This window comes from Triticum urartu, chromosome 2A (assembly GCF_056163025.1).
Source record: "Triticum urartu cultivar PI428250 chromosome 2A, HENAU_Tu73, whole genome shotgun sequence".
NCBI lineage: Eukaryota > Viridiplantae > Streptophyta > Magnoliopsida > Poales > Poaceae > Triticum > Triticum urartu.
Window position 1 is genome coordinate 682,107,363 of NC_141874.1, and position 15,103 is coordinate 682,122,465.

At 40.7% G+C, this 15,103-nt stretch overlaps 1 protein-coding gene across 2 annotated transcripts; it reads left to right on the top strand.

Annotated features, from left to right (window-relative positions):
* The first annotated feature begins 6,868 nt into the window (after positions 1-6,868).
* On the top strand, positions 6,869-9,562 carry LOC125534064 (Protein phosphatase 2C family protein). Of its 2 annotated transcripts, XM_048697365.2 has the most exons (5): positions 6,869-7,382; positions 8,007-8,371; positions 8,684-8,920; positions 9,056-9,117; positions 9,215-9,562. In XM_048697365.2, exons 1-5 carry the CDS (start codon positions 7,064-7,066, stop codon positions 9,291-9,293), a joined length of 1,062 nt encoding a protein of 353 aa, XP_048553322.1. In that variant the 5' UTR covers positions 6,869-7,063; the 3' UTR covers positions 9,294-9,562. The 2 variants fall into 2 exon arrangements, with proteins under 2 accessions (XP_048553322.1, XP_048553321.1); XM_048697364.2 differs by having other exon boundaries at positions 9,056-9,559.
* The last annotated feature ends 5,541 nt before the right edge of the window (positions 9,563-15,103 follow it).

Below are 15,103 nucleotides of genomic sequence, written 5' to 3' on the forward strand. Positions count from 1 at the left end.
GTCCTTCACATTGAGCCTGCTCATCGGGCACCAGACCTTCCCCAACGCCGTCTCCATTCCTGTTGCATAGCCTGGCCGATGTGACAGAAGTTTTCCCATCGCCTTAAACCCCGCCCCTTCCTTCTGCTTCTGCAAAGCTTTCCTCCATCCAACCTTTACACCCTTCCTCTCCGCCTCAGACAAGTTCATTCGCCTCATCTTCCCCTCTACTCCCTCCATCTTCCTCCTCCGATCCACAAGTGAGAACAAACCGAGAGAAAACTGATGATCTAGGTTGGGTGTCTTACGACCCGGTGCCCTAGCACACCCGGAAGGCTTTTGGTGGTTGGGTTCGATGTGCGAGATCTGGATCACGAAGGGAGATCGCTACCCCCGCGAGGACGATGGTGAGGGCGAATCAAGTGGATTAAGATTCTAATAGATGAAACCCTAACAAAGGCTAGATTGGAAACCGCGGGCGACTCGCCTTGCGATCGCCAGACAGGAAACCTAACCATCACTCTTGGGGTGGACTCTATAGTCAGCAACTCACCTCAATTCTCTACCACTACCCCACATTGTCGTTGGCAACACATAGTAAGTACACGCGCTCGCTTCCCTCCCGCATCTCTAGGTGCATGCATGTTTGTATCCCTTGCAGTGTATGCCGTGTCACAGAGTGCAGTTGCAATTAAGTTACAACATGTGCAATTATGGGTTGGGGGTAGACATGCAATCACGGCACAACATGTGCAGAACCCAAACACAAAAATAATAACATAAATGCAAAAAATAAGAAATAACATCTGAAAACAATATGAAAATTTAATTATAAAAACCACATATAGAGAAGCAACTCATAGTAAAAAAAACCATTCATGTTTAAAACTGAAAAAACATTTTTTAAGATCTCAATTTCATTATTGTATCAACATGGTGACAATAAAATAAAAATAAAAACAAGGCTTTAAAATGAAAAAATAGATAAAGAAAAACTATGTGCAAATGTGGTTGCATGTGGAGTGCGAGGGTGGGATGCCATACAAAAACAAGAAAAAAAGGGAGAAAAAGATACGTAAAAGCTAGAGAAAAAACTATATGCAACTCTAGTTGCGGGTGTTGACTATGGTTACATGGGGTACAAAGGTGGCGCGCCTTTCAAAAATGAAAAGAAAAGATGGGTAAAAGGTGAAAATAAAAAAAACCATCTACTCTCTCCGTTTCTAGATATAAGTCCTTTTAGAGATTTTAATACGAACTACATATAGATGTATATAGATATATTTTAGAGAGAAAATTCACTCATTTTGCTTCATATGCAGTTCATATTAAACTTTCTAAAAAGGTTTATATTTATAAACAGAGGGAGTACAACTTAAGTTGCAGGTAGGATGCGAAGGTGGGGAATCGTGCAGAAAAAAAGAAGATAAAAAACTGAAAAATGGCGAAATAATTCCATGTCAAGTGAGGAGATTTAACCATATTTCTAAATCTCGACATTATCATTATGTACACGAAGTGAGAAAATTAGATTTTTTTTTGGAAAAAATAGAAAAGAAAACCAGACAAATAAGAACTCAACGAGAGCTCCCGCCCTTCCAGCATGTTTTCTCCCCTGTACACTCTAGTCTACAGTAGCCCAGGTCAACGAGAAAATCTAAAAAAAAAGAGAAAGTCAAAGTCAAATAATTTTTTTTAGTGACGGAAAAGTCAAAGAACAAAGAAGACCAAGGCCACATTTTTTTTCTTTTGAGATCCAACGCCACAAGAGCCCAATCGTCCTTGTGTAAGAGAAAAGGCCCAGAATACGCACGCTTCCCGCAGCGGCCCTGTTTGAAAGCGGAGCTATATCTCGCTTATAGCGAGATGATAGCGGGAGCTTCGTTCGCTTGCTGGCGGGCAGGGCGAGAAATAACCAAAAAAGTAGACCCCTCGTGGATCGAATTCGCGCCGTGATTACAACGTACGAGTATGGCTAACCAACACAACAACTAGGTTTTTTTAGGGGTGACACAACACTAGGTACTAGCGACTAATTACAGCGCGGACTTCCTAAGAGCACAACTATAGCGCCTTGATTCTTGAATTATTTGAATACATTTTTGGAAATTGTGTTTTTTAATGTAAACAAAAGATTGAAAGTTCATTAATGTAAACAAAAAATGAAAGTTCACAGATTTAAGAAAAGTCCGTGTATTAAAATAAAAAGCACAAACACAAAAAAGTTCATGTATTCAATAAAATTCTTTCAAAATTGAAAAAGGCTCATCAAATTTGAAAAATGGTTCATCGAATTTGAAAAAATGTCATCGTTTCTGAAACGAGTTCATCGGTTTGAGAAAAAGTTCATCGGTTTTCAAAAACGTTCATAAGTTTTGAAATAAGTTCGTCGATTTGAAAAAAGTTCATCGAATTATAAAAAAGTTCATAAAAATTGAAAAAAAGTTCAGCCTATTTAAAAATGTTCATTGAATTCAAAAATGCTACTTAATTTTTGAAACAGCTCATGAAAAATTGAGTAAAGTTCATGAAGTTTCGAAAAGAAGACCACAAAACTTGAAAAACATTCATCAATTTGAAGACGAAATTCACGTATTTGCAAAAAATTCATCGAACCGGGTCGAAGAAAAAAATGGAAAACATAAAACTAAAAAAAGAAAAACGAAAATGAAAAAGAAAAAAAGAAAAAGAAAAATAAATAAAGATAGAAAAGGTTGCAAGTTATCAGAAATTGCTTGGTGGCGGGGTGGTTGCACCAGCATGTATCGATGTGGGAGGTTGTAGGTTCATGCGGGTTGAAACATAGGGAAAAACCTACACGGGCCGGCCTAGCGCGGGGACGCTTCGGGCGCCCGTTTGCAAAATACACATTAATGAGCGCCTGAAGCACCGAATAGGAATCGCTGATGATAGCTCCCGTTGCCTGAAGATTTCTGCAGGGCTGCGCGAATGGGCAGGTCAGCATAACTTGTTTTCCTGGTCATTCACCATTTGTTCCTTTATTCGTTTCTTTATCACTGGTTTATTATTTATTTATTTTAATTTTTTCTTTCTCTTTTTTCGTTTTCTTTTACGTTTTCTTCTGTTTTTATTTCTTTTTCGATTTTTTATTATACCTCATTTCTTTTTTTGTTTCTGTCTTGGTTTTCTCTGGGTTTTATGTTTTTTTATTTTTTCCTTGTTGCTCTGGTTTTTCTCTTGTTTTCACTTTTTGTGTGTGTGTGTGTGTGGGGGGGGGGGGGGGGTTACACTAGTTTTCTTCGTTTTTATCTTCTTTTGTTTTCTTTAATTTGCTTTTGTTTCTTTCAGGCTTTCCATTTCCCTTCTTCTTCTTCTTCTTCTTCTTCTTCTTCTTCTTCTTCTTCTTCTTCTTCTTTGGTTTCTTTTTGTATCTTTCTTATTTTTCATCGATTTCTTTATGTTTCACTATTTTATCTGGTTTTCTTTTATTTTTGTTTCTTTCATGCTTTCCTTTCATTTGTTTTGTTTCTTTCGTGCTTTTCACTTTTTCATTTCTTCTTCTTTGGTTTCTTTTTGTATCTCTCTTGTTTTTCATTGGTTTTTTTTCTCTGTATTCACTGTTTTTTCATTCTCTTTCACTTGTCTCCTTCATTTCCTTTTTTGTTTCCCTTGCTCTTTGGTTTCTTTTTTGGTTTGATTTTTTTTCATTTTTCTTTGTTTCTTTTGATTTTCATTCTATATATTTCGTGTGCGTCAAAAATATTTTTAAATACATGCTAAATAGTTTTTTACACACACTTTTAACATTTTTCAAACAGTTGTTCAATATTTTGCTAAACACAATATTAAATTTTTTAATACATGGTCAACATTTTTTCTATACAACTATCATTATAAAATATTTGATTAATATTTTCAAATAAAATATTACTATTTTTTAATACATCGTCAATATTTTTTCTATAACATTTAACACTTTTGAAATGCTTGATTAACATCTTGTTAATACTTGTTTAACATTTTTCTAATACTTGTTTAACATTTTCTCAAATGCTTGTTTAAGATTTTATAACTATATGATCAACCTTTTCAGACACATTGTATGTTTTTTTGTATACATTTTTCATATACTTTAGATGCATTTTCTTTGTACACATTTCACATTTTTGAAATGCTTGATTTACATTTTTAATACATTGTCAACATGTTTTCTATACAATTTTTTCAAATGCTTGATTATCATTTTTCATATACAAGATTAATATTTTTTTAGTACATGTTCAACATTTTTGTACACATTTTAATATTTTCAAATGCTTGAGTAACATATTTTAAATACAAAGTTTGACTTTTTGGATACATCAACATTTTTTCTATACACATTTAACATTTTGAATTGCTTGATTAACATTTTTCAAATGGTTGTTTAACTTCTTTATTCAAATTTTTGATTAACGTTTGTTAAATACTCCCTTCGTCCCAAAATAAGTTTCTCAACTTAAAGTTAGTACAAAGTTGTAGTAAGGTCAAGACACTTATTTTGGGACGGAGGGAGTACATTATCAACTTTTTTCAAACATATTGTATATTTTTTGTATATATTTTTCGTATACATGAGAAATATTTTATTTATACACATTATATAATTTTCAAATGCTTGTTGAACAAGTTTTTCAAATGTTTTATGAAAAGTGTTTTTGTAATATGTTTATTTAGAATTTTTGGTAGTATAACCTAAAGTAAGAAAGAAATAAAGAAAAACCCAGAAAAAACGAGGCCATGGCGTCCCGCACACCTGGACCGGCCCATTTACGGAGGCGCCTCACACGAGAGCACGCTAGGTCTTGCTATAAGCGAGACATATCACTGCCCCTATTTGAATCGCTTGCCCATACACGTAACCTGAAACAGAACCATGCCCAAACCAGTACGCATCTCCTCGTAGTTTATCCAACGGTTGTGAAGTTGACTGAGACTTCCTTAAATCACATAGCAATACCATTTAATTAATGGACAAGGCATATCTTTTGCCCCCGTTTAAAAAAAGGTGTGCATATAAAAAAAAATACTCCCTTCGTCTCATAGCTTGCATAAACATTTTATATTATGGGACGGAGGGAGTAGAATGCAGTAGGGCTTCAAATAGTTTCATGATAGCCAAGCATGGTGAAGAAAGTCAATCAATTATTATTAATAAGAGATAAAGTGAGATTAGTCATCCCAATAGTTTCTTTTCCTCTTCGTCTAAATTTACAAGCAAGCCACAGTGTGTACATGCACGATTACACCAGCCCTCAAAGAAAACCATGTAGTAGCGAAGTAACCTGTGGTTGGATGATTAGGTGGCCAGTGGCCCAGCCCATCAGGGTTCAAGTCTCGGTGCTCACATTTATTCTGAATTTATTTTAGGATTTCCGGCGATGCGCGTTTAGTGGGAGGAGACATTCCCGTCGACTCTGAGGTGGCGTCTTCGTAAAATCTCAAAATGATATGCCGGCTCAGTTTCTCGGAGGTGTTCAGGGTGTGCGTGTATGTATTTATAGGAGTGAGTGTATGCGCGTATATATAAGCGTTTGCGTAAGAACCATGTAGTCTGAAAAGCCTACGAGACATTTTTTCTTTCTTTCTTTGAACATAGCCTAGGAGACGTTGGTGACTTGTGAGTCGATCACGTCCATTTCCAATCCCCTCCACCTGCAATAGTGTATGTCAACACACGGTGCATACACACCGTTGATCCGTCGTACTACCGGGCTACAGGAGAAGGATGGATCGATGATGTGCTTCCACTCTTATCATCATCAGCGGGTGCGCTTCTCCGTCCGTCCGCCACCGGGGAAAGCGCGACCAACCCTACCTAAAAGAGAGCACGCAAAAGCCAGAGCTTGCATCAGATACATGCATGAACGTCGTTTCTGGAGACCGGTAAAGTCAAGCTAGGGGTTGCTGCGAGGGCGCTGGCCGGATCGCTTGGCACACAGGCGAGCGCCGGCTGTTTTCCGCTGACGGGAGGCGCAGCGGCCCATGCCATCTGGTGCACGTTGCATTCATCTACTAGGCTAGGCCAGTGCCCTTTGCATTCAAGTCTTATCTGAAAATCACATTCACAAGCCTGTGCGTGCAGTACGGTCCGATCTCTCCTCTTCTCTCGGCAGCGCGCGATACGTATCATGGATGGATGGATCGGGTCCAGGACCGATCGCCGCGATGCCAACGTTGGCTTAGACATCAGCCGTACCGCAAGCGCCTCCACTAGACTAGAGCTCTGACCGGCGTACAGCTAACGAGACGGTCCGCGAGCGCGCGGTGTCACAGGTTCCCGGTGATGCGCGCCAACTGCTCGACTCGAGTGCTCGCTCGACTCATCTGTCAGCGCCCACGGACGGCTTCTCCCGCGCTTTTTCTTGCACACAGGAGTGCGCTTTCTGATCTGTAAAGCGGGACGTGCTATCGTTTGCTTACGTACTTATAACAGTACAGTGCGTCCGTGCGTGCATTTGGTCATTTTATGTGATTTCTGCAAGGGCTTTTCTTCTCCATCGATCGCTTCCCGGAGATCGGGACGGTAGCCGGTGCACGGTTGGGTTGGGTCGGCGTAGCTGTCCGGCGACCCCTTTACGCCCCCGGGCTCGGGCTGTCCGCCGCTGCAATCTCGCTTTACGTACCATTATCTGGAGAAGATCACATGACCCCTTCCCTAAACGATAGGAGTCCTCGCCGGAGAGGGAAGCGAGAAAGGGAATGCAGCTGCAAAAAGTCAAAGCCTTCCGGCAAGTACCTGAAAACCATCACTACCGGAGCTGCGCTTTTTTGCCCTTTCGCGCTTTTTCCATGATAGGTCTCCGGCAGGTACCTGAAATTCACAGGCTCATCTCCGGGAAAAAGCCTATATAATGGTCGCCACGGGGCCCCCACACCACGCACACGCAGCACCGGAGTGCACTCTGGTAGTAATATTCCACTGCTCCCACCTTCTCGGTACGTAGGCACAAGGGAAGGGGTGACCTGGCTTTGTGATCTGTGATGGGGCAGTAGGCAGCTCAGGTCAGAGCTTCAAGCAACTGCGTCGACGTGTTCGGGGCTAGCTCTCTTCTCTTGGGCACCGGGGCGAGCCAAATGTGGGATGTGGCCGTGGCTGGAGAAGATTGCGTCCGCGTGCTGGGACCGGGTCCGGAGGTACGCGCCTACGAGTACGAGGAGGGATGAGGACGGCGGCAGCGGCAGCGGCGCCGACGCCGACGACCTGCTGCTCTGGTCGCGGGACCTCGGGCGCCACGCGGCGGGGGACTTCTCCTTCGCCGTCGTGCAGGCCAACGAGGTGCTGGAGGACTACAGCCAGGTCGAGACCGGCGCCGCCGCCACCTTCGTCGGCGTCTACGACGGCCACGGCGGCGCCGAGGCCTCCCGCTTCATATCCAACCACCTCTCCGCGCACCTCGTCCGTACGTACTGTCCCCTTCCTTCCACCCCATTTATTTCAGCTATGTTTTTGTCACTGTACTTGTGCTGTTCGCTAGCTTACAAATTGGTAGCAGTTGTTTCCCCCCCTCAGAATTGCCTAAGCAATATGCACTATGCAGTAACACAACTTGCATTTTTCTCTCGAGGATTTTCCTTGATTTATACTCCCTCTGTCCAAAAATACTTGTCATCAAAATGGACAAAAATGAGTGTATCTAAAACTAAATACATCTAGATACATCCCTTTTATTCATTTTAATGACAAGTATTTTCGGACGGAGGGAGTACGTACTACTAGCTGCCAGTAGCTATTTTGTCTGCGAGCACAGTTTTTTATCAATGTCCCAGCGAGAGCCTCAGTACAACATGATCTAGGAGTAGCTATTTTTATCTGTGCCACTGTAAAGACGAATGGAATTTTGAAATACCATTTGTCCAACTGGGTTTCACTTTTATCTTACTTCCTTTGATGATTGCTGCACCTCACATATCCTGATTCACCTTCCTGACTATTATTAGTGTTAATTAGTAGGAGTACTGTAATAACAAGGATTTTTTTCATTAAACTGTTTACCCATTTTTAATGGAAACTGTTGTTATTACAGGTCTTGCCCAAGAAAGCGGAGCAGTATCTGAGAATGTTGTCCGAAATGCCTTTTCTGCTACAGAGGAAGGCTTCCTGTCGCTTGTGCGCAGGACACACCTGATAAAACCTTCTATAGCTGCCATCGGATCTTGCTGTCTGGTTGGTGTCATATGGAGAAAAACACTGTACCTGGCCAATCTTGGCGATTCTCGGGCGGTTGTCGGCTGTTTAGTTGGATCAAACAAGATTGTTGCCGAGCAGCTAACGAGAGACCACAACGCAAGCATCGAGGAAGTGAGGCAGGAGCTTAAATCTCTTCATCCTGATGATTCACAGATTGTTGTCCTGAAAAATGGTGTCTGGCGCATCAAAGGCATTATACAGGTATACAATACAGACCTTTTATCACGAGTCCTGTATTTATGAAGCCTGGGTAAACATACAGGAGTACTAACTTTATACTTTTGTTGTGGAAGAAGATGACCAACCTTCTATTTTTAGTAGCATATCTCTCAAGGAACAGTAAATAGTGATTAATTTAGTATATGTATCTGACGACAAACAGGTGGTCACTAGGTGCAGGGTTGTATCACTATGTTCAGGTGTTTTTATTGGAAAATATGTTATGTCATCTAGGACTGTTATTAAATCTTCTGAATTATTCTTCTTCGGAACATTCGTCTGATTCGCCCTTAGGTTTCAAGGTCTATAGGTGATGCATATTTAAAGAAGCAAGAATTCGCTGTTGATCCGTCCATAACTCGATTCCATCTCTCCGAGCCTCTCCGACGGCCTGTTCTAACTTCCGAGCCATCAATAAGTACGAGACTTATTCGTCCACAAGATAGTTTTGTTATCTTTGCGTCGGATGGATTGTGGGAGCACCTTACGAACCAGCAAGCCGTCGAAATCGTGCACAACAATTCACGTGAAGTATGTTCTTCATCATTTCACCCTCTGTCTTTGCTTTTCTGGATGGACCTGTAATATTATTTTGGGGAAACTTTGCTTATGAATAAGCAGTTTTTTCTGTGCTGCTGTCTAAATTCTGCTTTTCTTCTTTTGCAGGGTATTGCAAGGAGGCTGATCAAAGCAGCTTTGAAAGAAGCTGCACGGAAGAGGGAAATGAGGTACAACGATATTACGAAACTAGAGAAAGGGGTCCGTCGATTCTTCCATGATGACATCACAGTTGTTGTAGTTTTCATTGATCATGGGCTACTGCAGGAGGGGAATGCTTCTGCTCCTGAACTTTCAGTTCGTGGGTTTGTTGAGTCAGGAGGCTCCTCCAGCTTTTCAGGGTTAAATAGCATTTCTTGATATACTAATCTAGTGATCTTGTCTTTATCATTCCACTGTAATCTTGAATTTACACTTTGAACCCTTCTTTTGGTTCTGTTATTGCATAGCAGAGTACTATAATGTATATAACTTCATGGCACATATTGGAATTGTCGTGCAATTCTTAGCAATGTCCGGCTACAGTGCTTCTCTACTGTCCTATAATAATAAGCAATGTTAGCCCGACGACGTTCATCAATAATTGCTTATCAGTAAAGATATGGTATTTTTGAGCTCTTCTCCTGGAATGTGGTTTGTTGGAATTGGTGGTTTATCTAATGTGCACGAGAGTTGAAGCTTGGCTCGTATTTCGGTTTATTACCTGAAAATCTGAGATGGGCCTTGATAAAACTTTGCAACTCTTGTCACTCCTTTGTTCACTCATTTTAGCTTAATTTTCTTGCTTCAGTTGAGTGAAATATCCTTTATCGAAAAAGGCTATTTTTCTATATGTGGTGGTACTTAAACTGTTGATATGCACTTGGTGACAAATTGTTCATTGGGGTTGACATAATTTTTTCTTTCTGACTTGGATGTGTGGAATTCTGGCCTCCAGCAAGTAGAAAGCTGATCAGGGATGCTATTCAGGAAAAGGAGAACTGACCATGTAAATAGAGAGATGAAATTAGCTGTGAATCTTGGTGGTATATACGGGTGCATGACTGTAGATCCACCAACGTTACGATGGTAGCTCTCAACCACTGTGTTTCCACTGGTTCCCCTCATCTCTGGTTGTTTCTCTGACATCAGAAGACGAGGGGAACCAATGATCAAGTTGAAGTCTTAGTTTCACAAGTTTGTGTCTTTGGCGCTTTGGCGACGACATCTCGACCATAAAGACATTGTTGCATGGAATAAAGGCTCCACCGTTCTACTCCAGTTCTGGTGCGGCTTTGTGGCTGACAAAGCCGATACCGGAGAGGATGCAGTGTTTAAGGCCCGCGGATTAATGATTCTCCATCATGTGGTTTGTTGTTCGATGCTTGGCATGTTTGCCATTTGTGGTTGAAACGATGGTGTCAAGTGTGGTGTGGTTAGGTGTTTGTCACTTTCAGCTTTTATATGCTTTTGGTCTTCTTCCCTAAAAGAACGCAATTGAATGTAGTGGTTTGAAAATTTGCCTTCCAAGGGGTGTATCTGCAGTCACACCATGTTCAATGATACCAGGTTCTCACCTATTGATGGATGGCTCGCGTGGTTTTCCAAAACCTTTGAGGTTAGTCTAGTTTGTGCAAATTCGGTCTTATGTGGTTTCTTCACTGGAGTTATGGTGGAGCGTTGACTTGCAAGACATGAAGCTCGAGGCAACGACACCATAGAAACTTGATGTAATTTTTAGTTTTCTCACATATGATTGTTATTCTTTTTGTGCCGGTATGTTCACCCTGATGTGATTTTCTTTCTTAATCAATAAGTTTAGATCGTTTGGTAAATATATAGAACATGAATCTGATGAGACTTCTGAACATGCCATTTTGATGAAATATTATGAACAAACACTGGTGAAAATCATGTGGAATAAGACAATGAAGCTCCTACTAGGAGCAAGTTATACAGGATTGCAAGGTCTTTTAGTGATGATTTCATTATATACCTCGTCGATGATAGCCCCAATTATATTCCAGAAGCTTATGCATCCCCAGATGCCGACTACTTGAATGAACATCCTTCATATACTTAGCATAAGGGTTCATTTTAAGCATATCAGTCAAACGCATACGCAAAAAGATAAGTCTAATCATTTCAGCAAAGCGCTCAAAATCCTCATCATCCTTTTTCTTGGATGGTTTAGAAGGAAAAGGCATGGGTTTCTGAACCCATGGTTCTCTTTCTTTACCGTGCTTCCTAGCAACAAAGTATCTCTTGTCATAACACTGATTCTTTGATTATGGGTTATCAAGATCAACAGCAGGTTCAATCTCTACATCATTGTCATTGCTAGGTTGAGCATCAACATGAACATCATCATTAACATTATCACTAGGTTCATGTTCATTACCAGATTGTGTTTCAGCATCAAAAATAGAAATATCATTGGGATTCTCAGGTGTGTCAACAACAGGTTCACTGGAAGCATGCAAAGTCCTATCATTTTTCTTTTTCTTCCTTTTAGAAGAACTAGGTGCATCAACATTAGTTCTCTGAGAATCTTGCTCAATTCTCTTAGGATGGCCCTCAGGATACAAAGATTCCTAAGTCATTTTACCCCCTCTAGTCATAACTCTAACAGCATTATCATTTTTCTTATTATTTAACTCATTGAGCAAATCATTCTGCGCCTTAAGTACTTGTTCTACTTGAGTGGTAACCATAGAAGCATGTTTACTAATAAGTTTAAGTTCACCTTTAACTCTAGACATATAATCACTCAAGTGTTCAAGCATATTAGCATTACGTTTCAATTGTCTACCAACATAAGCATTGAAGTTTTCTTGTTTAACAATAAAATTATCAAACTCATCTAAGCATTGGCTAGCAGACTTATAACGAGGAATATCACCTTCATCAAATCTATAGAGAGAATTCACCTTTACTACCTGTGCCGGGTTATCAAGACCATGTATTTCTTCAATAGGCGGTAAATTCTTAACATCTTCAGCTTTAATACCTTTTTATTTCATAGATTTCTTTGCCTCTTGCATATCTTCAGGACTGAGAAATAGAATACCCCTTTTCTTCGGAGTTGGCTTAGGAGGTGGATCAGGAAGTGTCCAATCATTTTCATTACTCAACATATTATTCAATAGCAATTTAGCTTGATCAACAGTTCTTTTCCTGAAAACACAACCATCACAACTATCCAGGTAGTCTCTGGAAGCATCGGTTAGTCCATTATAAAAGATATCAAGTATTTCATTTTTCTTGAGAGGATGATCAGGCAAAGCATTAAGTAATTGGAGAAGCTTCCCCCCAAGCTTGTGGGAGACTCTCTTCTTCAATTTGCACAAAATTATATATTTCCCTTAAGGCAGCTTGTTTTTTATGAGCGGGGAAATATTTAGCAGAGAAGTAATAAATCATATCCTGGGGACTACGCACACAACTAGGATCAAGAGAATTAAACCATGTTTTAGCATAACCCTTTAATGAGAACAGAAATAACTTAAGGATAAAGTAATAGCGAGTTTTCTCATCATGAGTGAATAGGTGGCTATATCATTTAACTTAGTAAGATTTGCCACAACAGTTTTAGATTCATAGCCATAAAAAGGATCAGATTCAACCAAAGTAATTAACTCAGAATCGACAGAGAAATCATAATCCTTATCGGTAATAAAGATAGGTGAAGTAGCAAAAGCAGGGTCATGTTTTATTCTAGCATTCAAGGATTTTTCTTTAAGCTTAGCTAATAATTTCTTAAGATCATATCTATGATTGCAAGCTAAGAAGTCTCTAGCAGTTTCTTCATCCATAACATAACCCTCAGGCACAACAGGCAATTCATATCTAGGGGGAGAATCTTCATCATCACTTTCATCAATATTATCAGTTTCAATAATTTCATTCTCTCTAGCCCTAGCAAGTTGTTCATCAATAAATTCACCTAGTGGCACAGTAGTATCAAGCATAGAAGTAGTTTCATCATAAATATCATGCAAAGCAGAAGTGGCATCATTAATAACATGCAACCTATCAGAATCAATAGCATGTGTAGGTGTCGCAAGTTTACTCAAAACAGAAGGTGAATCAAGTGCAGAGCTAGATGGCAGTTCCTTACCTCCCCTCGTAGTTGAGGGAAAAATCTTGGTTCTTTGATCTTTCAAATTCTTCATAGTGATCTGCAGATATAAATCCCAAGTGACTCAAAGAATAGAGCTATGCTCCCCGGCAACTGCGCCAGAAAATAGTCTTGATAACCCACAAGTATAGGGGATCGCAAAAGTTTTCGAGGGTAGAGTATTCAACCAAAATTTATTGATTTGACACAAGGGGAGCCAAAGAATATTCTCAAGTATTAGCAGCTGAGTTGTTAATTAAACCACACCTGGAAATTTAATATCTGCAGCAAAGTATCTAGTAGCAAAGTAATATGATAGTAGTGGTAACGGTGGCAAAAGTAACAGTAGCCGTTTTGGTTTTATAGTGATTGTAACAGTAGCAACGAAAAAGTAAATAAGCGAAGACCAATATATGAAAAGCTCATAGGCAATGGATCGGTGATGGAGAATTATGTCGGATGCGATCAATCATGCAACAGTTATAACATAGGGTGACACAGAACTAGCTCTAGTTCATCAATGTAATGTAGGCATGTATTCCGAATATAGTCATACATGCTTATGGAAAAGAACTTGCATGACATCTTTTGTCCTACCCGCCCGTGGCAGCGGGGTCCTATGGGAAACTAAGGGATATTAAGGCCTCCTTTTAATAGAGTACCAGACCAAAGCATTAACACACAGTGAATACATGACCTCCTCAAACTACGGTCATCACCGGTAAGTATCCCGATTATTGTCACTTCGGGGTTAACGGATCATAACACATAATAGGTGACTATAGACTTGCAAGATAGGATCAAGAACTCACATATATTTATGAAAACATAATAGTTTCAGATCTGAAATCATGGCACTCGGGCCCTAATGAGAAGCATTAAGCGTAGCAAAGTCATAGCAACATCAATCTCAGAACATAATGGATACTAGGGATCAAACCCTAACAAAACTAACTCGATTACATGATAAATCTCATCCAACCCATCACCGTCCAGCAAGCCTACGGTGGAATTACTCACGCACGGCGGTGAGCATCATGAAATTAGTGATGGAGGAAGGTTGATGATGACGATGGCGACGTATTCCCCTCTCCGGAGCCCCGAACGGACTCCAGATCAGCCCTCCTGAGAGAGTTTAGGGCTTGGCAGCGGCTCAGTATCGTAAAACGCGATGAATCCTTCTCCCTAATTTTTTCTCCCCGAACATGAATATATAGAGTTGGAGTTGAGGTCAGAGGAGCACCAGGGGGCCCACGAGGCAGGGGGCGCGGCCAGGGGGGTAGGCGCGCCCCCACCCTCGTGGACAGGGTGTGGCCCCCTGGCCTTGATTCTTTCGCCAATATTTTTTATATATTCCAAAAAATAATCTCCATTAATTTTCAGGTCATTCCAAGAACTTTTAATTCTGCACAAAAATAACACCATGGCAATCCTGCTGAAAACAGCGTCAGTCCGGGTTAGTTCCATTCAAATCATGCAAGTTAGAGTTCAAAACAAGGGCAAAAGTGTTTGGAAAAGTAGATACGTTGGAGATCTATCAGCACCGTCCGTTCGGTGCTAGATCGGATCTTCCACGATTTGAATCGCTGCGATTACGACTCCATCAACCGTGTTCTTGTAACGCTTCCGCTTAGCAATCTTCAAGGGTATGAAGATGCACTCCCTCCCTCTCTCTCTCTCTCTCGTTGCTAGCATCTCCTAGATTGATCTTGGTGACACAAAGGAATTTTTGAATTATTACTACGTTCCCCAACAGTGGTATCAATCCATGCGTAGATTCTTTGCACGAGTAGAACACAAAGTAGTTGTGGGTGATGATTTGGTCGATTTGCTTACCGTTACTAGTCTTATCTTGATTCGGCAGCTTGTGGGATGAAGCGGCCCGGACTGACCTTACACGTACGCTTACGTGAGACTGGTTCCACCGACAAACACGCACTTGATGCATAAGGTGGCTAGCGGGTGTCTGTCTCTCCCACTTTAGTCGGATCGGATTCCATGAAGAGGGTCCTTATGAAGGGTAAATAGAAATTGGCATATCACCATTGTGGCTTTTG

Bases quoted from the DNA above. Each gene is read 5' to 3' on its own strand.
- LOC125534064 (XM_048697364.2), top strand. From the start codon at position 7,064: ATGTGGCCGTGGCTGGAGAAGATTGCGTCCGCGTGCTGGGACCGGGTC. The intron at 7,383-8,006 runs GTACGTACTGTC...TTGTTATTACAG, and splicing joins CCTCTCCGCGCACCTCGTCC to GTCTTGCCCAAGAAAGCGGA. The intron at 8,921-9,055 runs GTATGTTCTTCA...CTTCTTTTGCAG, and splicing joins TGCACAACAATTCACGTGAA to GGTATTGCAAGGAGGCTGAT.